Source organism: Malus domestica, chromosome 11, assembly GCF_042453785.1.
Source record: "Malus domestica chromosome 11, GDT2T_hap1".
Classification (NCBI taxonomy): Eukaryota; Viridiplantae; Streptophyta; class Magnoliopsida; order Rosales; family Rosaceae; genus Malus; species Malus domestica.
This window is the reverse complement of record NC_091671.1, coordinates 13,535,975-13,557,833: the sequence shown is the minus strand read 5'-3', so window position 1 is coordinate 13,557,833 and position 21,859 is coordinate 13,535,975. Positions and strand designations below refer to the sequence as shown.

The following is a 21,859-nucleotide window of genomic DNA, read 5'->3' as shown; positions in this document are numbered from 1 at the left end:
TATTGATATCGATAAAAATAATATGGAAACCACGGAAATTGTAAGAAAAACTTGGAAATTTTTATTGAAACTTTGCAGGATGTTTATTTAGTCAATTATCTATAAGTTTATCATAAAAAATTGGAAGGAAATGCATTGCATGGTGGATTTAACATTATCAAGTTGATTATATAGCGAGCTGGCAAACATTGTGAGTGTAGAAAATATGTAGTAAGTAATGAAAGAAGTTTAAACACACCATAATTATTTATATATAATGATTTAATACAATATTTTACACTTTATACATTGCATGGTAAGAAGATATATGAGTAACTTAATACCACAAAGAGTTCCTATGAGGTTCAAATTTTTCACTATCTTCATCGTCTCTATGTGTAGAGTGAGTGTATTGTGAAGAGTAGTTATCAAATGATAAATCCCCAAAATAGTTTTGCATGTAATTGTTAACATGCCACCCATATAGATCCGAGATTGGTTGACCTTGTCCATAAGCAAAATCATTTGAAGATTGAGTCTCGGATTGTTTCCATGATTCGCTCGATTCCATCCCAACAGAAATGGGATATGAAGGGTAGGGAAATGGTTGGTTATGAGTATAACCATAGTTACTACTTCCCACTCCAACAGAGTCCGAAGTTATAGATAACGAGTCATCTTCTTGACTTGACAAAATCCCCTTGCCTCTTTCTCTACGAGTATCGTCCTTCCCTATGGCACCAATTCCTGGTCCTGCCCACCTACTGCCATGGTCCTTATCCTGTGTTGCATGCGTGAAGTTTGCCTCACCAGTGAAGAGGCTCATAAATCCGGGAGGTGGTCCAACATAGTTTCCATATCCACCACACTACCTCCAGCTCCACTATATCCTTCATCATTCCCACCTCCGGTGGTAGGTGAGTCTCCTCCTGATCTTGTACTAGAGCTATCATTAGTATCAGCACGATGTTGTGGTTGTGTAGGATTGGAAGAAGGTGGAATTCCAGTGTTTCTTGGTCTTGGGCGCAAAAGTTCTTCCAAAGAGTCAGCGCTGCTAGATCTCACCTCCTTCGCTAATACTCTTTCTACATTTATCCCTTCATTACGTGCTTCTTCAGCAACTTTGGGAGCTGGGTTGCCTTCATCATCATCTAAATGAAGAGGTCTAATCCATTGATAAAGTTGGTTACCCTCTGTATCATCATCTTCAGCAACAATATCAAACACATCTAGTGGGTCACCACGGTCGACATGATCTATTTCTGCTTCCTTATCTCGAATTTGAAGTTTCATGTTGTAGTAGCAATAAACTAATTTTTCCAACCGATTATGAGCCAACCTATTTCTTTGCTTTGTGTGTATGAGTGCAAATGTGCTCCAATTTCTTTCACAAGCAGATGAGGAAGTTGTTTGTGAGAATACTTTGATTGCTAACTTTCTCACAGTTGGTGCATCAGTCCCATACATGATCCCCCATTCAGCTACAATGAAAAACAATGTTGATAAGCCTAATAACTCCAACAAATTCTATTATAAACTTATCGTGAAATATGTTTACACTCACTAGGAGACATTTTTGTTCGAGCGGCAACTGATGTTGGTTCTCCAAAAGTTCTTCTTGCATCTTTAAACTATGTTAGCTGAAATCAATCAATCGTGTTAGTTTAATCCAACAAAGTAATTATTATAATTTAAGTAATTGTGTACCTCATTTCCAAATTGGCCAACTGCTGGTGATGCAGAGTCTAATTTAGAGTATACATTATGTACAGCACATATAAGGGTACCATCATCTCCAACACTGGGTCTGTATTGGTATCGAGGATTCAAATAATATGTTGTTCAAAGAAACACATACTCTAATAAGAGAAATAATACTTATGCAACTAAAGAAATGAATTGCAAATTATGACATAATTTATACCTGCTGCATGCAAATCGTGGTATAATGTTTTATACCATCGGTCTTCAATTATCTTTATGACCCACCTTGCATCATGTTTTCTTTCCAATTCATCCTTCACTACACGCATCAACTCATATATTGCCCCCATAGTAGGATACACTTTTGTGTCAACGATCCGTAAAACTTTGTAAAGAGGTTCAAACACTTGGCACACATGTTCTGATTGTGTCCAAAAAGCATGATCAAGCATTATACTTTCCACCATACGACCTGCATTTGAGCGGCTCAAATTGTCTCAACGGCCCTTGACGAAATTCATCATCTCAATTCAAGAAATACACCTCAACGACCCTTGAAGAAATGTTTCGTTCAAGATCAAGCCTCTACGGCCCTTGAAGAAGCAAGCTAATTCAAGATTAAGTCTCAATGACCCTTGAGTTAAAGCATTCACATTGCAGGACTTCAAAACATGTTTCCTGCATGTGACAAGCACATGCCTACAACCCACCTTGAAGTTAGGGCATTTGTAGACATATAAATTTCGTTGCATACAAATAATGCATCACAAAGCTCCACGTGGCATATGACTCATTGCAAATGGACAAGCCATTAATGACATGTGGCACAAATCAAGCAAAGGAAGTGTAAAACATTCCCAAAATTCGGAAAAAGGGAGAAAATCCCCCTTAAGATCGACAATGGGCCCAAAATCTCTCAAAATCGGAACGAAAGCCAAAGCATCTTCACAAAATAAGCAAGAATTGAAGATTGCTCACAAATGAGCAACAAGGCCTATAAATTTCGGCCAATATGAGGAAATTGGCTGAAATTAAGACACAAAACATGCCTAAATTCTCCCATGAACGAATCAAGACACAAATCAAAGCCAAATCCATCCAAAGGCATGGCTTTGGAAGTTTATAAATACAAGAATCCAAGACACACAAAGGGGTCAAAAATTACACATTGAGATGAACCTCTGCACAAATCTTTAAAGACTAATACGCTACCAAAGCTCTCTTCGCAGAACGCGCAATCAAAGCCGAAGTTTTCTTTTGACCAAAGCCGAAGCAATCCCCTTGAAGAATCAACAAGCACTCGTGATGATTCCTTCAAGACTTTATTCCTAGCTCAAAACTTGTAACGACGTTCGATTCAAGATCAAGTCATCAAAACCCTTGAATCAACGAAATCTCACATCTACACTACCTTTTGCCGCAGCCCTAAACCTGAGGTTAAGACTATCCATGCATTGTTTCAAGCTCAAAACTTGAACTAATCGATCAATCGTTCGTCCGAGATCAAGTCATCGCAACCCTTGGATCAACAATCTACACCATCTACATCAAATTTGAAGGCTGAATCAGAGGAAAATTGTAAACAGAGATTGTAACCCTACAAATTCAAATCAATACAAATCTATTTCATACACGTGTTCTCGTTTCATTCGTTACAGAATTTTCGTGTTTACACCCAAAAAGACTTAAATTGCCTGAAACAACTAATAAACCACGAGGTATGCTCTCAATCAAATTAAGGCGATCATTATATAGGCTTAAACAATCTGGCAAATGTAGTATAATCGTTTCAGTGAGTATTTGATCAAAGAAGGATATACCAACAATGTTATTTGCCCTTATGTGTTCATTAAGAAATCAAATTCTGGATTTGTTATAGTGGCAGTATATGTCGATGATATGAACTTAATTGGAACCTCTAAAGAGCTCAATAAAACTGCTGAATATCTGAAAAGCGAATTTGAAATGAAAGACCTTGGGAAAACAAAATATTGTCTCGGCCTGCAAATCAAGCATTGTGCTAATGGAATTTTGGTCCATCAATCAACTTACATTGAAAAAATTCTGAAGCAATTTGGCATGGACAAGGCTTTTCCACTCAGCACGCCAATGGTCGTTTGTTCTCTGGACATTAAGAAAGATCCATTTTGTCTAAAAGAAGATGATGAAATGGTCATTGGTCCAGAAGTACCATATTTTAGTGCAATATGTGCTTTATTGTATTTAGCACAATGTACTAGATCAGATATATCTTTTTCAATCAACTTGTTAGCAAGGCATAGCTATGCTCTAACAACTCATCATTGGAAGGGAATCAAAGATGTTTTACAATACCTTCGTGGGACAACAGACATGGGTCTTTTCTACTCAGAGAAATCCACAAACGACCAGAACCTTGTTGGATATGCAGATGCTAGTTTTCTCTTCGATCCGCATAAAGCTTGCTCACAAACTAGATATGTGTTCACTAATGGAGATACAGCGATCTCCTGGAGCTCAACAAAGCAAACGTTAGTTGCTACATCTTCCAATCACTTGGAAATACTTGCTTTACATAAAGCTAATCATGAATGTTCTTGGTTAAGATCAATGATTCACCACATCCGGAATTCATGTCATCTACGTTTAAAGACAAACACTCCAACTGTCATTCATGAAGATAATGGAGCTTGTGTTGCCTAAATGAAGGAAGGATTCATCAAGGGCAATAAGACTAAACACATATCTCCAAAGTTTTTGAATGCACATGAGCTTCAAAGGGTTAAAGTTATTGAAGTCAGACAAATCCATTCCAATTAAAATCTGGCAGACATATTCACTAAATCTCTACCAAAGTGCACGTTTCAGAAGCTAGTGCATGGTATCAGATTATGTTGACTTACCAATCAGTTAAATTTGAAGAATGCGGAATCAGGTGGAGCATCCATGATACATGCGTGTTGTACTCTTTTTCCGTCGACTAGGATTTTTTCCACTTAGTTTTTCCTATCAAAGTTTTAATGTGGCAACATAAGCATATTTAACACTATATCAACAATCCAAGCAAAGTTGTACTATTTTTCCTTCGCTACGGTTTTTTCCCACTAAGTTTTTCCGAGCAAGGTTTTAACGATGCAACTGATATTGATATGTGGGCATCCAAAGGGGAGTGTTGTAAAAGTTTTGGGAATAAATGTCCACATGCTTTAGCTAAAAGTGAGAAAGACTTGAGAATAGTAGTGTAATTGTTGTTGTATGATGTTTTTCAAAAAGGCAATCATTTCCTTTTTTTGGTTCTTCACAAATGTGGCTCTATATAAAAAGCATTCTGTGTGTGATCACAATACACAGCAAAAGAAAAGAAGTGAAAACAATAATATCAATATCCCTCCCTTCCTCTCTTTACATGCAATCATTTTATGTTATAGTTACGAAATTAAACAGTGTGATAAATTGCATCCGCTTCGCTCATGTCCCCAACGAAACTTATCTCTATAACTTTTTCTATTTATAACAACTACCATGATATGGGGCTCTTCGAGGGCTTTTAACCATGCCAAGATCGCTCAAACAGTGGTTGGACATAAAAGTAGTCGCTGAACTAATTTTAGTGGATCACGGGTCAAAGTCACCCAAAATGGATCATGTGTTCGGACTTTCTATTTTTGGTAAGTATGAGATTTTCTTCTATTTATAATATTTTTTGTCAAATTACAAAGATGCCCTTAAATTTAAAACGATTGTAACTTTTTTATAACTCCTCTTCATTTGTAAAAGTATCAAGATTGTAACTTCATTATAACCCAGTTAAACACCCACCAATTAGAAATGATGTTAAATGGCATTGATTACACTACTTTTGTGATATCGTGCTAATATTATAAGAACATATATTTAATTTGGTTTCGTGTTGTAAACAATGAATATGTTTGCCTACATGTATACAGTAAAGATTTATATGTTAAATAGTGAAGTTTTTGTAAGTTTTCAAGGTACTTTCTCTATAAATAGAGCACTACGGGTGTTCAAAACGCACGGATACAAAAAGCAATAAGAGAAGAAAAATAAGTTAGAATATTTTCTGCATTCTCATATTCCTTATTTACCTGCAATCATTCTGTTATAGTTAATAAACAAAACAGTATTATATCTTACATCCATTTTACACTCGCTCTTAACAAATGTTATTTCTCTAACTTTTATTTATTTATAACACTTCCCTGATTTTCATATTTGAATTATTGATACCAAACGCTGCGACATACAAGTTTTATTGTAGTCGGGGGACCTCATGTGTATTACAAATTTACAACTTTGTGTATCCTCGCCGAAACCCAGAATCCATCTGTCTCTCTGTTGTCAATGGAAGTCCAAAGAAGCCAAACCAAATAACCAGAGTCCCTGGAGCTTCCAATTTGTATCCATGGGCACCCCAAATCCAAACCCGTCATCCATACGGACCCTAGTCCGCCCACCTCCTACACCCACCACCACCACACGGTCCACACCCACTTCCTATTCACCCTCCCAAACCCTTCCGCTTCCCTCCTCCTCCCCCTCCTCCGACCCTCCCCCTTCCGATGGTGTTGTCGTCGTGGGCTTCATTGGCTGAAGCCCCTATGACTCTGCCCAACTCACCAACCGGATTATCGACTCCAACGTGTTTGGGTCGGGCAATTTCGATAAAAGCCTGTGTCTTGAGAAAGAGGAGCTCAGGAACTGGTTCAGGTGGTGAAGAATCAGTTACTTCCATGAGCAGAAAAAAGGCATTCTCTTTTAGCAGTTCTGCTCTACCCGGTGCCCCGCCTTGGATGATGGGTCGTCAGATTCTGTGTCGGGTTTTGACTCTCCGGTGGAAGAGCACGAGTTTGGGGACCTTCAGGCGCTGCTCTTCATGTTCTCTGTAAGTTGTTCTTCTTTGTTTTTCTCCCTTTTTCTTAGAAGCAGTATTTTTAGTCCAGATATTGGGATTTTGATATGTCATAATGTTATATAAAAATGAGCAGAAATCGATTGTATCATTATGTAAAAACGTAGAAGTATTGCGAAAAAAATGTGTGAAAATTTCGCTGACAAAGAATTTCCATGGGCATTATACTGTATATAGTTACTAGTACAAGAACTTAGCTGTACTCAGTATATGACCAATTTTCTTATTTAGGCAGTTAGAATTTTGAAAAGGAAGTTTTGGGGTTTCAATCTATAGGGGATGTGAATGGTTGATTTAACTGTGATTAACCCAATGAGTAATGCAGGTTTGCCATGTAATAGTATATATTATAGAGGGATCGCAATTTGATTCACAACTCCTGCAAAAGTTTCGAGTGTTCCAAGCGGCCAAGAATGATTTGGCTCCGTTTGTGAGATACAGAACTGTGCAGCCAACACCGTCCAGGCCACCTTCATCATTGTCATCCTCACGGCCTACTACATCCTCTAGCTTCACTAGCAAATCTTCTCAAGGTATAAGTGGTGGCATCTTGACTCGCAATGCTTCTGCCATTTCGCTTATGTCAGGTTTCGGTTCCTACACTTCTTTGTTTCCAGGACAGTGTACGCCAGTCACACTGTTTGTTCTCACACACCCCATTTTACTTCTCACACACCCCTTAATAATTTCTGTCCGTTGATCTTCTTCAATTCATCCGATCCGACAGTTGAAAATTAAAAAGGTGTGTGAGAAGTAAAATGGGGTGTGTGGATATCACACCCCTGTTTTTATTGGTGATCTCTCTGATGTGCCAAATCCCGGTTCTAATCTGGAGGAGTCGGTTCATACATCCTCACTTAATCAATTGTTTAGTGTGAGCAGTTTAGTAAGGCCAAGCATGCCTGTTAAAGGTTTGGGTTCAGTGGTTGTGCTTGCACGCCCTGTGAGCAAATCTGAGAGTAGTTTTAGGAAGAAACTGCATTCATCCCTAGAAGCACAGATTTGTTTTTTAATTAAGAAAAGCAGAACACTCTCAGGTTCTGAAAGCAGTCATGGGGGGTCAAGAAGTGGGGGTGCAAATTCTGCACCTTTACTCTCCCTTGATGCATCAAGGGCTGTTCTTTTGTTAGATAGGTCTACAAATCAAAGAGGTGAATCCCTTGAATTTGCCACAGGACTCGTGGAAGATGTTTTGAATGGGAAGGCAACATTAGATTCTCTTCTGCTTGAAAGTCATGGTCAAAATGCAAGCAAAGAGGATATCATATCAGTCAAGGATTTTATTTACAGACAATCTAATATTCTATGAGGTAGGGGGATCGGTAAATAATTCTAGTAGTGGTTCAGCTGCTGGTGTTGGTATGGCTGCTGTTGCTGCTGCATCAGCTGCATCTTCATCTGCTGCACCAGCGGCATCTTCATCTGCTGCACCAGCTACTTCTGGAAAGCAGATGTCTACTCCTGAACTTCCAAATTTCCAAATTTGGTTATCTTCCAGTCAACAGATTCTTCATGGAATTCTTTCTGCAAAAGGTGGGTGCTTAGATGAAACTGAAACTAGCAAAAGAAAACCTCACCTAAGAAACACAGTTCCACAGCAGGCTGAAGGAGTTTCTTCAAAAGGTACGGATCTTGTAAATTTGATGCCCAATTTGCAATTGTTTCATGCAAATAAGGGAGTTTCAAAATTACCCCAAGTAATTATAGGACATTGTATTCTGTTTAAAAGTTTGAAATTACAACACTAACTGGGAAAACATTCCACACAAATCCGGTACAATGTCATCTGAGATTCATCACCTTCAGTTTTCTGATGTGGCTTGAAATGTCTTCTTTAAGAAGAGAGAATGCTTTACAAAATTATGGATTAGAACCTTCATTTTTTTATTAAAAAAAAATTCTACATATTTTCGCCTTCCCATATTATTTCTTTCCCTTAAAGGACGCAATCTGAAGGGATGGCGACTTCTGCTTCTGCACCAGCTTTACTATGACCACTATTCTAAAAATTCCCGCCTAGCGCCGTCTTGACGCTAGACAATTGGTTACTGTCCCGATTAATGCTTAGATATTTGAAAATTAAGAAAAAAGATCTAGACCAACTGAGGCACTCGCCTAGACTGCCTAGGCACCCGCCTAGCCCGCCCAAACCTGCCTAGGCACCTACCTAGGTTGTGACTCACTTAAAAAGAAAATAAATAACTTTCAATTTGCATTTAATTTTTTTTTTTCAATAAAATGTTAGAGACTTGTTGATACTTAAATGAGCACACACTATATGTTTGTTCCCCATGTTTTCATTATGTTCAAATACTTCATAATACATATGTCATTCTATTTTTAGTTTATGATGAAATTATATATATTAAGTATAAACAGACACTTATTTATGGGAAATTTGGAAAAGTAACCAAATTTTGGATCCCATATAGAATTATAGCCATCATTTTAGATTTACGATAATTATAACCCAAAATTGATATAAAAGTACTAATATACCCTTTGATACACCTTTATAATTTTGTATCAAAATAAAAACTCAAAAAATGGACAATTAAATCCCCTTCTACTACAAGTTCAGAGACAAAACATATCGAAATCAGATAATGCAGAAGAGAAATGCCAAATGAAAACTGATACAAAATTTGCAATGGACAAAAAGCAGCTAATAATAGGTAATGATCTTCTTTTTCATGCTTGCTAGATGCCCCAAACTTGTAAAAATCAAAAATTGCTAAATGTAAACGAATAAATGTGTGTGGTGTGGGGCAATAAATATATATATTGACATGTTCTCCAAGTGATCTTAGCCATGAGTGTTCATGTCTTCCCAGACCATGCTCTTCGGGACTGGATTCAACAAAAGACCATTTTTGAACGACAATAAATAAATTTTTCTTATCACACACAAATCAAACCGAGAAAATTCTTTTGTTCACACGGTCTATTTTTTTTCTTTGGAACCCAAAAAAAGAACTCGGTAAGACATTGGGATAATCTCATATTTGATTTGGGTTTTTTGGATTTGTTTTCAAACTCTCTCCTTATCTCTCAATTTCTGTTTCAAGTGTATATTAGTATTTATCAATTTTTAGTTATAATTATCATAAATTTAAAAGAGTGGCTATGGTTCTATATGGGGTTCAAATTTTGATTATTTTTCCAAATTTCTCCTTATTTACACGAAATATAATAGATTTACTTAAATCCGTCTAGTCCGCCTAGACCCCACCTAGGCGCCCGTCTAGACCCAAGCCCGCCGCCCGACTAGCGCTTAACGTCTTTTAAAACCTTAACTATGACATATCAGCCGAGGTCATTGTGTTGTACACTCTGTCAGAAGCGTTCTTCACCTACAAAAGGAATGAAAAATAGATCATGAGATGAATGTAAAATCAGACTGACTAAACAAAACATAACATGACAAAGTAGCTTACTTCTTTCTCCCAATCTGTGCATATGATTATGATCGAAAGACATAGTGCCTGCACGAATAGAGCCACGATAATTCCAGTCCAAAGACCCTGTGAAGAACATAAACGTTAATTTGAAATTAATACTTGTGTTATATGTCCATAAAAGATTGAGAAAGTAGAGAAACTAAAACTAAAAAAGTAGGGAGGGGGGTTTAAAAAAATAGAAGGATAAGGACTATGATGTTACCTTCCCTCCAATGTGCAGGACAAAAGCTAATAATACTGCAACAGGAATGCCCATAAAATAGTAAGCTCCCAAATTAACATACGCCCCAACCTTTTGCTGCCCACTTCCTCTTATGACCCCTGAAATTGTAAATTAGTGTCACTTCTCTTCCGTAAATATCGGCTACAAAAACTTGGAAAATTGGCTAAAATGACCAGAAATCAAATCATAATTTTGAATTGATCAAAATGAAATATCGACCACATATTGAATGATCATATATCAACAACATAGAGATAAGATATCAACAACACATTCAGTATATATGAGTTGAATGAAATTCAAAATCCTTGCGACAGAAAAAAACGTAAAGTTTTGACTTCAGTTTTAGCAGTAGGTTATGCTGGTATCACATAAAGTTTCCGAAATCCAAAATTAGAACAGAAAAATCTATTGCTATGAGAGAAGAAATTGTGCAAACCGGAACAAACCTGAAAGCACAGATTGAAGTCCATCAAAAAAGTGAGATACCGCAACCAAAATCAACATTTCTCCCACATAATTCACAACTTCAGTTTCATTGCTGTAACAGTAGCCCCAAACTTTTCGACCCAATATCAGGACAGCACCGATCAAAAAGCCTTCAATAACCACAATGGACAGTGCAACACGTACTGCTAGAATTGCGAGTCGTGGTTGACTGGCACCCAATTGATTTGAAACCCTTGTGCTGTTATGTATAAGTAATTAACAGAAAAGAGTTTTTAAGACAAGTATCCAACAATAGAGGCATAAACACTTCGACGCGAATTTAGGGTCTTAAACTCACCTTGCTGTACCACTGAATGCCATTGGAATCATGTACACCATTGAACATGTGTTAAGGCTGAAAATGTAATCAATCCGTTAGTAATTTCGCTGTTTCAGCTTCATCTTTGTCAGCTGTATATAAGAGTTTATATTGCTCCTTGCTCAGTAGAGCATAAATATTGCAAACCTGATTGAGAGGACTGAGGTTTCTAGCTTTGGATTAGGAAGGAAACCGGATAAGAGGACCATCAATTCGAATGACCAAATCTCCAAGCTGTTCACAGACATAAAACCAGCAACCAATTACACTAGGTGCTAACACTTCATAATTGCAAATTTTCTGCTGAACAATTATCGTTACAGAAGAAGGAATAGATAGTTTTATAGATAGCTTCACTACAGAATGCGTCGACAAATGATTACCCGATCATTGCAGCAGAAGGAAATGATTACCTGATCATTACAGCAGAAGGAATAGCTAGTTTTATAAAATCGGGAATTCCACGGAAGGCCTCCTTTGAGAATCCAGTCCATGTGTGTTTACAAGAGGGAGAGACTCTAACATAAATTACTAACAACAATGCATTGATCCAATATGAGATGGAGTTTGCCAACGCCGCACCTCTATATCCAAGGCTAGTCTTGTATACCAGAAACCAACAGAGAAACAAGTGCAATAGCGTTGCTGTGCCTGTGCTAGCAATCATGGGAACCACATTGTTTTGAGTTTGCAAAAATCTAGAATGACATTGTTGGATTGCATATGCAAAAAGACATGGAATCAGGAAACGAGCATAATTTCCAGCAGCAGCTGCTATTTCAGGATCTTGACCCAAGAATTTAAGAATATGACCAGCATTGAACCATACAGTTGCCAAAGGAATGCAGACCAGGCCAAGAACAAGCATTGCTCTCTGTAAGTGTATACCAAGCATGTGATACTGTTTTGCACCATAGGACTGGCCGCAGAATGTGTCTAATGCACTCCCCATTCCTATCTGTTCAACAAATTAAGGTTGAAATGAGAATAGTATCATAATATACATATTGAAATTATTTGGAGGGATAATCTGATAGCCTGTACTAGACCTGTCATTTTAAACCTGACTTGACCCACCCCTTAAAATTAGTATTTGGACCTTCATGTTTAAAATATTGACTAAAATATGTGTAACTTGTATTGGAACGCAAAAAGAAACAAAAAAGAAGTTGTTAACGGGTGAAACAGATGACCAATTAGCTTAACATGTTGGGTTTGAATGTTGTTAGCTTAACGGTCGGTTTCGGGTGACCCGTTAGCCTAACGGGTCGAGTGAAACCGATCCAAACCTAATAAACCCAACCTATTTACAGGTCTAGCCTATACGGCACACTCTGATTTGTATTTCAATGATCTGAACCGTCTACTTTCAAGGTTCTCTCTTTATCTCTTTGTTTTGTAAGTGCGAATTTCCAGAATAAAAAGCAAAAAGTTATCCCACTACAGTTGTCTATTATATACCATATGATGACTCGTGATTTAATTACTAGTAAAATCAATAAGAATATAAATTATATCAAATAATCTGAAATAAGTAGAGAAGCCATCTTACTATCAAGCTCAAACCAGTGACTGAAGCAAATGAAGTGGCCATGGAAGCACCTGCAAGTGCCAGCTCTCCAAGGTGACCAACATACATGACCGAAATCACCTGCATACCAAATAGCAAGAAATTTGAGGACACAAGTGGCCCAGCCAACAAAAGCTGCTTCTTTACTTCCTTGATAACCTCATCCTTGCTCAGCGGTCCTTGTTTTCTTTGTACTTCAAGTTCTTGAGGAAGAACTGGAATCAAGGGTGACTCGAGACCCGCTGTTTGTACTTCAGGATCCATTTGGGTATTTTGTTTTGTTTCTTTTCTTCAGAGGGCAAACGTGTGAGAATGCAGCTAAGACCGAGTCCAACCCTTAAACTAATATTCAATTTTTATGTTCTAAACCTACATTCTCCAACCGTTGAGTCAAACATAAGTTTTAACCCAAAATTTATTTTTGGGACAAATGTAGTCAATAATTCTCCTAGATTATTGGGCTAGACCATGTATTTTTTTTATTTTATATTTATAAATTTATTAAATCCTATGACTAATATCTAATATGATCAAATCTAAACAACAACAACAACAACAAAGCCTTTTCCCACTAAGTGGGGTCGGCTATATGAATCCTAGAACGCCTTTGCGCTCGGTTTTGTGTCATGTCCTCCGTTAGATCCAAGTACTCTAAGTCTTTTCTTAGGGTCTCTTCCAAAGTTTTCCTAGGTCTTCCTCTACCCCTTCGGCCCCGAACCTCTGTTCCGTAGGCACATCTTCGAACCGGAGCGTCAGTAGGCCTTCTTTGCACATGGCCAAACCACCGTAACCGATTTTCTCTCATCTTTCCTTCAACTTCGGCTACTCCTACTTTACCTCGGATATCCTCATTCACAATCTTCTCCTTTCTCGTGTGCCCACACATCCCACGAAGCATCCCACGAAGCATCCTTATCTCCGCTACACCCATTTTGTGTACGTGTTGATGCTTTACCGCCCAACATTCTGTGCCATACAACATCGCTGGCCTTATTGCCGACCTATAAAATTTTCCCTTGAGCTTCAGTGACCTACGACGATCACACAACACGCCGGATGCACTCTTACACTTCATCCATCCAGCTTGTATTCTATAGTTGAGATCTCCATCTAATTTTCCGTTCTCTTGCAAGATAGATCCTAGGTAGCGAAAACGGTCGCTTTTTGTGATCGTCGCTAGATTGCTCCGGTTATTAGTGTGGATAAGTATATAAATGGATAAAGATAGGAAAGCAAACACCAGATGTACGTGGTTCACCCATATTGGCTACGTCCACGAAATAGAGGAGTTCTCATTAATTGTGAAGGGTTTACACAAGTACTTAGGTTCAAGCTCTCTTTTAGTGAGTACAAGTGAATGATTTAGTACAAATGACATTAGGAAATATTGTGGGAGAATGATCTCGTAATCACGAAACTTCTAAGTTCCGGAGTGTGGTATCGTCTTGACTTGCCTTATCTGTCTCGTAGGTAGATGTGGCATCTTCTCTGGAAGTACTCTTCCTCCATCCAGGGGTGGTATCTTTAACTGGTGGAGATGCACAAGGTAATGTATCAATTTCACTTGAAGCTTACTTGTAGTTTCAGGCTTGGTCAAGCGCGATACAAACCATGTAGTAGGAGTCCTCCAAGTCGCCGAGCTAGGGGATCTGCTGAAAGAGGTGACAGACAAGGTAAGCAATCAGAGCTCCAAACAATCAGTCCCAGATCAGAACTTTGATTTCGAGTTCCGGCTGATTGTTCACATTTTCCCTATCTTGCAGGCAGCATGAAGGATAAAGAGAAGAAAAATGAGAAGAGATGATATGGGATACTTTTGCTTTTGAAGAAGTAACTTTCCACAGGCTTATTCTTGAACTGGGCTGGAGGGTTTTCTGGTTTCCTCCAGAGTATAAGGCCGACTGAAGAATTTGAGGTCAAAACAAGTCCATCAAATCTATAGTACGTTCGACCCTGCTGATATGGGATACTTTTGCTTTTGACAGAGTAGTGGATGTATCGGCACGTGTGCTGTTACGCTTGTCTCCACATGCTTCCTTGTATCCTTCTCACTTGCCCTATATGTTCCTCAGGCAGATGCGGTATCTTCCCTGGAAGCATAAGATGTTGAAGATGAGTACTCGATAGCAATGCCAGGTAAGTAATCAAGTAAGGGGTTCCAGGCAGTCAGTTCCTGACTGGAAGCTTGATTCCAAGTGCTGACTGATTGCTCTTTTTCTCCTTGTCTTGTAGGTAAGAACAAGGCCAAAGGAAAAGACAGGGAAAAAACATGATATGGGATACTCTTGCTTTTAACCCTGATGATATGAGATATTCTTGCTCTAGTATAGCTTGTTTGCAGAGGTATTATCGGGGGGAAAGAAAGCTGAATATTTCGAAAGGCTTCTTTGGGAGTGCCCTCTCAGATATGAGGAAGGGTTGAGCATTTTTGCAGGTCTGCCTGTCTGTTGGGGATGGAGGTCAACATATATAGGAGTCTCCCTAACAACAAGTAGTAATGCTATTCCTTTACCCTGCTTGGTCATAACACGGTAGTGGGAGCTGCCAGCTTCACATGTTTTAACTTTGTCAGAGCACTTTGAAAAAGTGGTCTATGGTATCTGGAAAGCTGATGTTGCGTGTAAAGATTACAGACAAGCTTTATCCAAGGAGATCCGGCTCTTGAAGTTGGGAAAGTGGTGCCTCTTCGGTTTTCGACCAAGCAATCCTGTCGGAGATCTGGCTCTCGAGATTCGGAGAACGATGCCTTTTCGATTTTTGAGAAAGCCATCCTGCTAGGGGTCTGGCTCTCGAGATTCGGAGAGCGGTGTCTCTTCGATTTTTTAGAAAGTAATCATGTTGGGAGTCTGGCTCTCGAGATTCGGAGGGCGGTGCCTCTTCGATTTTGGAGCAAGCAATCTTGTTGGGAGTGTTTTCTCGAATGTGAGAAAAGGTTGGGCATGTTTGCTAGTCTATCTTGCCACGAAGCACAGAGGTTGACACACAGGGACTTTCCAATTATCCAGCAGTGGTATTGTTCCTTTACCCTTGTGGGTAATAATATGGTAGCTAGACCTTCAAAATTTATGTGTCTAAACTTTGTTAGTGCTGTTTCTTTGCTATTCTTTTACCCTTCTTGGTCAGAGCGGTGTAGTGGGAGCTGCAAGCTTCACGTGTCTCAACTTTGTCAGAGAACTTTGGCAAAGTTATCTGTGGTACCCATGAGCTAATGTTGCGTGTGGAAAGTGGATGATTGAACAGTAAGATTCATGTGCTTTCTACTTCACCAGAAATCTTCGACATAATGCCCATAATTTCCGCAAAGCTGACAGGTGCTGACAAGGCTGGAAAAGTAGGTGCCTCTTCGATTTCTGAGATCGACCCTCGTGGTCTCTGAGTAGCCTAGCTTTTGAGAAAGCAAGCGCATCTTCGATTTCTGAGATCGGCCTTCGTGGTCTTTGAGCAGCCCAACTTTTGAGAAAGCAAACGTCTCGTGGTCTCTGAGCAGCCCAGGTTTTGAGAAAGCAAACGCCTCTTCGATTTCTGAAGCTCCGTCGAGTGCAGATTTTTATAGAGGCTGGCATTAAGTTCCAAAGCACACTTGAATCTCCACCAGTAGAAGCTCCATTCTTGCACTTCTAAGATCTTGATTTGTCCGACCTCTTCTCTCTTCAACACCTTTGAAAATGTCTGGCCCCTCCGACCGTTGTTTTGACTTGAACCTTGTTGAAGAGGCAACCACGCCTTCTCCAGACAACATATGGCGCCCATCCTTCGTCTCCCCTACTGGTCCTCTTACCGTTGGGGATTCCGTGATGAAGAATGATATGACCGCTGCGGTAGTGGCCAGGAACCTTCTCACTCCTAAAGATAACAGACTACTTTCCAAACGGTCTGATGAGTTGGCTGTTAAGGATTCTCTGGCTCTCAGTGTTCAGTGTGCAGGTTCTGTGTCTAACATGGCCCAACGCCTATTTGCTCGAACCCGCCAAGTTGAATCATTGGCGGCTGAAGTGATGAGTCTCAAACAGGAGATTAGAGGGCTCAAGCATGAGAATAAACAGTTGCACCGGCTCGCACATGACTATGCTACAAACATGAAAAGGAAGCTTGACCAGATGAAGGAATATGTTGGTCAGGTTTTACTTGATCATCAGATATTTGTGGGTTTGTTCCAAAGGCATTTATTGCCTTCTGGGGCTGTACCGCGTAATGAAGCTCCAAATGATCAACCTCTGATGCCTCCTCCTTCTAGGGTTCTGTCCAGTACTGAGGCTCCGAATGATCCCCCTCCAGTGCCTGCTCTTTCTGGGGCTCTACCGACTGCTGAGACTTCTCCTAAGCAACCTTTGTGAAGGCTCCCTCTTGTTTGTTTATTTTGATTCATGTATATGTACATATTTGTGACTTATCGGGGATATCAATAAATAGCTTTCCTTCATTTCAACGTATTGTGTTGAATACACCAAAGCCTTCTTCGCTAAGTTCTCTGAATTTTCTTTTGTTGAAGCTTGTATGTTGAAGCTTTGTGAGTGGAGCATGTAGGTTGAGGTAGTATTCCCTTAATTTCCCGAGTGAGGAAAACTTCTCGGTTGGAGACTTGGAAAATCCAAGTCACTGAGTGGGATCGGCTATATGAATCTTTGAACGCCATTATGCTCGGTCCTGTGTCATGTCCTCCGTTAGATCCAAGTACTCTAAGTCTTTGCTTAGAGTCTATTCCAAAGTTTTCCTAGGTCTTCCTTTACCCATTCGGCCCTGAACCTCTGTCCCATAGTCGCATCTTCTAATCGGAGCGTCAGTAGGCCTTCTTTGCACATGTCCAAACCACCGTAACCGATTTTCTCTCATCTTTCCTTCAATTTCGACTACTCCTACTTTACCCCGGATATCCTCATTCCTAATCTTATCCTTTCTTGTGTGCCCACACATCCAACGAAGCATCCTCATCTCCGCTACACCCATTTTGTGTACGTGTTGATGTTTCACCGCCCAACATTCTGTGCCATACAGCATCGCCGGCCTTATTGCCGTCCTATAAAATTTTCCCTTGAGCTTCAGTGGCATACGGCGGTCACACAACACGCCGGATGCACTCTTCCACTTCATCCATCCAGCTTGTATTCTATGGTTGAGATCTCCATCTAATTCTCCGTTCTTTTGCAAGATAGATCCTAGGTAACGAAAACGATCGCTCTTTGGTATTTCTTGATCTCCGATCCTTACCCCTAACTCGTTTTGGCCTCCATTTGCACTGAACTTGCACTCCATATATTCTGTCTTTGATCGGCTTAGGCGAAGACCTTTAGATTCCAACACTTCTCTCCAAAGGTTAAGCTTTGCATTTACCCCTTCCTGAGTTTCATCTATCAACACTATATCGTATGCGAAAAGTATACACCAAGGAATATCAACTTGAATATGTCCTGTTAACTCATCCATTACCAACGCAAAAAGGTAAGGACTTAAGGATGAGCCTTGATGTACTCCTACAGTTATGGGAAAGCTTTCGGTTTGTCCTTCATGAGTTCTTACGGCAGTCTTTGCTCCTTCATACATATCCTTTATAGCTTGGATATATGCTACTCGTACTCCTTTCTTCTCTAAAATCCTCCAAAGAATGTCTCTTGGGACCCTATCATACGCTTTTTCCAAATCTATAAAGACCATGTGTAAATCCTTTTTCCTATCTCTATATCTTTCCATCAATCTTCGTAAGAGATAGATTGCCTCCATGGTTGAGCGCCCTGGCATGAACCCGAATTGGTTGTCCGAAACCCGTGTCTCTTGCCTCAATCTATGCTCAACGACTCTCCCAGAGCTTCATTGTATGACTCATTAGCTTAATACCCCTATAGTTCATGCAATTTTGTACGTCACCCTTATTCTTGTAGATAGGCACCAAAGTGCTCGTTCGCCACTCATTTGGCATCTTCTTCGTTTTCAAAATCCTATTGAAAAGGTCAGTGAGCCATGTTATACATGTCCCTCCCAAAACTTTCCACACTTTGATTGGTATATCGTCTGGGCCTACTGCTTTTCTATGCTTCATCTTCTTCAAAGCTACAATCACTTCTTCCTTCCGGATTCGACGATAAAAAGAGTAGTTTCTACACTCTTCTGAGTTACTCAACTCCCCTAAAGAAGCACTCATTTCATGTCCTTCATTGAAAAGATTATGAAAATAACCTCTCCATCTATCTTTAACCGCGTTCTCTGTAGCAAGAACCTTTCCATCCTCATCCTTGATGCACCTCACTTGGTTTAGGTCCCTTGTCTTCTTTTCCCTTGCTCTAGCTAGTTTATAGATATCCAACTCTCCTTCTTTGGTATCTAGTCGCTTATACATATCGTCATAAGCCGCTAACTTAGCTTCTCTCACAGCTTTCTTCGCCTCTTGCTTCGCTTTTCTATACATTTCACCATTTTCATCGGTCCTATCCTTGTATAAGGCTTTACAACATTCCTTCTTAGCCTTCACCTTTGTTTGTACCTCCTCATTCCACCACCAAGATTCCTTTTAGTGTGGGGCAAAGCCCTTGGACTCTCCTAACACCTCTTTTGCTACTTTTCGGATACAACTAACCATGGAATCTCACATTTGGCTAGCTTCCCCCTCTCTATCCCACACACACTGGGTGATTACTTTCTCTTTGAAAATGACTTGTTTTTCTTCTTTTAGATTCCACCATCTAGTCCTTGGGCACTTCCAAGTCTTGTTCTTTTTTCTCACTCTTTTGATATGTACATCCATCACCAACAAGCGATGTTGATTAGCCACGCTCTCTCCTGGTATAACTTTGCAATCCTTACAAGTTATACGATCCCCTTTCCTCATTAGAAGAAAATCTATTTGTGTTTTTGACGACCCACTCTTGTAGGTGATCACATGTTCTTCTCTCTTCTTAAAGAAGGTGTTGGCTAAGAAGAGATCATATGCCATTGCAAAATCCAAGATAGCTTCCCCATCCTCGTTTCTCTCCCCAAAACCATGGCCACCATGAAAACCTCCATAGTTGCCTGTCTCCCTGCCCACGTGTCCATTTAAATCTCCTCCTATAAATAACTTCTCCGTTTGAGCAATTCCTTGCACCAAGTCTCCAAGGTCTTCCCAAAATTTCTCCTTCGAACTCATATCCAACCCTACTTGAGGTGCGTACGCACTAATCACATTGATAAGTTCTTGTCCTATTACAATCTTGATTGCCATGATTCTATCTCCTACCCTCTTGACATCTACAACATCTTGTGTCAAGGTCTTGTCCACGATGATGCCAACACCGTTTCTCGTTCTATTTGTGCCCGAGTACCAAAGTTTAAACCCTGAGTTTTCTAGATCCTTTGCCTTAAGACCAACCCACTTAGTTTCTTGTAGACACATAATATTTATCCTTCTCCTCACCATAACTTCCACTACTTCCATAGATTTTCCCGTTAAGGTTCCTATATTCCACGTTCCTAAACGCATTCTACTCTCCTGAACTCTACCCTTCTGTCCTAGCTTCTTCACCCTCCCCCGTCCAATGGAATCAAAGTACTTCTTTTGTGTGTCCCGTGTAAAGTTGATAGGTGCATATGCTCCCAAACAACTTTGAGTGGAGTCGTTCGAAAAGAAGTTTCTATGGCCCCCTTGCTCATTTAACACTGCATCCGGGTGCCTATGGAGATACAGCGACCCTTGCTCACTTATCACTGTGCTCGGGCCACACAGCGCGCCACTTACGGGTGACGCCCTAGCTTTAGCGCGATTTCGTTCTGAATTCATTTTCATAAGGATTATTTATCATAATCTAAATATTTTTAAGTTAAAATATTCATAAAATTAAATTAGAATGATGTACATAATAATTGAAGCAGAAAAACTATTTATGAGTTAAAACCTAAATTTTCTAATTTAAGTACTCTTATATTTATGTAAAACTCCGCCTATGTAAGTTTATCTTACATTGCCGATCCCAAGCCCGGGTAAAGGAGGAGGGGGAGGGCGTCAGGTAGTCGACAGTCGGCACTCCACAGTTACGTCGAATCCTTATGAAGTACTTTTATTTTAGTAAACACTAGTAATATGATCGCGCGATGCTGCGGGACTTGAATGCATCAGCCTTAACTAAATGAATAAGACAAATTTAACCTGAAAAACATTCAATATAATCATGAACAAACAAAAATGATAAAAAACACAGAGTCCACTGTTGCTGCCTTGGCAGCATCTTGAACGGGAAGAATACCAATTAACCCCTTCTGTTCCCGCTGCCATAACTCATGCTGCACCAATTTGACACTACAAATCAAATTCCCCAATTTTATCAATTCGATAATCTACCAGTTAGAAAAATCCAACTTACAAACCGCATAACGATCAATTACCTAGAAAAAGGAAAAAGGAAAGTTGGCATTTAAAATTAACTCTGGCAAAATTGAAGAACAAAATATGCAAAATTTTTGCAGTAAAAAGTAATAACGTTTGATTCTTCAATGTTTCACCCATAAAATTCCAAATCTATCAATGTTTCACCATAAAAGTCCAAATTTATAAACACAAAAACGAAGAACAAAGAAAAATTACCTATAAAACCATGTGCGTGGGCATGCTTCACTGGCATCTTTTATCAAACATGTAGCGGGCATTAAGCATTCAATTTGACATAATCGAGTTCATCTACACTTGTTTATCCATTGAACAAAAGAGACACTATGAATGTAAATGTTGTTTTGAAACTCGAATCAGACGCGTATAAGTACTCTTAACATATTTCGGAAATTTTATTTCATCAAGTGATTTCAAAATTCAACAAATTGAATAAATCAGCACACAGAAGAAATATGAAAAATTACATTTAGAAGAACTGGAAGACAAATTTACATTTAGAAGGAATAATACCATCCCAATTAAGAGGACCCCATAATTTATCAATAAACAAATAAGCATTGTTAAAAACCCAAAATTACCCAATTGGAATAATGATAACAATTGGACAAGGCAGAAGAAACCGTAGAGAATCAACAGTTCAGAGTCCACAACCTGATACTTTTACTGAGTTCATACAGCTAAAGGAGCAGTCCAATTACTAAATTGCAAAGAAAAATCTTCAAAAAATAGCATCTAATAGCACATCAGATAGTAAACTTGGAATTAACTACAGATTCTGCAAGACAGCATTTAAGATAGATGTGTAAACAATATGGAATCAAATCTCCACCTAAATGGGTTGTTGGAGAACCTGCA

The 21,859-nt window shown here is 39.3% G+C and overlaps 2 protein-coding genes and 2 long non-coding RNA genes across 4 annotated transcripts; 1 reads left to right on the top strand and 3 right to left on the bottom strand.

Annotated features, from left to right (window-relative positions):
* Window positions 1–6,426: 6,426 nt before the first annotated feature.
* Window positions 6,427–6,970, top strand: LOC103448047 (uncharacterized). The gene is made up of 2 exons (XR_011572625.1): window positions 6,427–6,565; window positions 6,918–6,970. It is a non-coding gene; the product is annotated as an uncharacterized lncRNA (long non-coding RNA).
* Window positions 6,971–7,780: 810 nt separating this feature from the next.
* On the bottom strand, window positions 7,781–9,155 carry LOC139189104 (uncharacterized). Its single transcript, XR_011572626.1, has 2 exons — window positions 8,170–9,155; window positions 7,781–8,053 (listed from the first exon to the last, which is right to left on the bottom strand). It is a non-coding gene; the product is annotated as an uncharacterized lncRNA (long non-coding RNA).
* Window positions 9,156–9,672: 517 nt separating this feature from the next.
* Window positions 9,673–13,305, bottom strand: LOC103448048 (protein DETOXIFICATION 16-like). Its single transcript, XM_008387279.4, has 8 exons — window positions 12,637–13,305; window positions 11,498–12,042; window positions 11,232–11,318; window positions 11,064–11,120; window positions 10,726–10,964; window positions 10,256–10,374; window positions 10,030–10,116; window positions 9,673–9,945 (listed from the first exon to the last, which is right to left on the bottom strand). Exons 1-8 carry the CDS (start codon window positions 12,916–12,918, stop codon window positions 9,889–9,891), a joined length of 1,473 nt encoding a protein of 490 aa, XP_008385501.1. The 5' UTR covers window positions 12,919–13,305; the 3' UTR covers window positions 9,673–9,888.
* Window positions 13,306–19,063: 5,758 nt separating this feature from the next.
* LOC139189103 (uncharacterized) lies at window positions 19,064–21,292 on the bottom strand. Its single transcript, XM_070807374.1, has 3 exons — window positions 21,200–21,292; window positions 20,674–20,914; window positions 19,064–20,536 (listed from the first exon to the last, which is right to left on the bottom strand). Exon 3 carries the CDS (start codon window positions 20,402–20,404, stop codon window positions 19,229–19,231), a length of 1,176 nt encoding a protein of 391 aa, XP_070663475.1. The 5' UTR covers window positions 20,405–20,536; window positions 20,674–20,914; window positions 21,200–21,292; the 3' UTR covers window positions 19,064–19,228.
* Between the last annotated feature and the right edge of the window lie 567 nt (window positions 21,293–21,859).

What these genes read in the sequence shown, in the direction of transcription:
- LOC103448048 (XM_008387279.4), bottom strand. Translation starts at nt 12,918, where the DNA reads ATGGATCCTGAAGTACAAACAGCGGGTCTCGAGTCACCCTTGATTCCA. An exon ending in ACCTCAGTCCTCTCAATCAG is followed by an intron (nt 11,121 to 11,231) that starts GTTTGCAATATT and finishes TTACATTTTCAG; the next exon opens with CCTTAACACATGTTCAATGG. An exon ending in GCACAGATTGGGAGAAAGAA is followed by an intron (nt 9,946 to 10,029) that starts GTAAGCTACTTT and finishes TTCCTTTTGTAG; the next exon opens with GTGAAGAACGCTTCTGACAG.
- LOC139189103 (XM_070807374.1), bottom strand. Translation starts at nt 20,404, where the DNA reads ATGAAAATGAATTCAGAACGAAATCGCGCTAAAGCTAGGGCGTCACCC.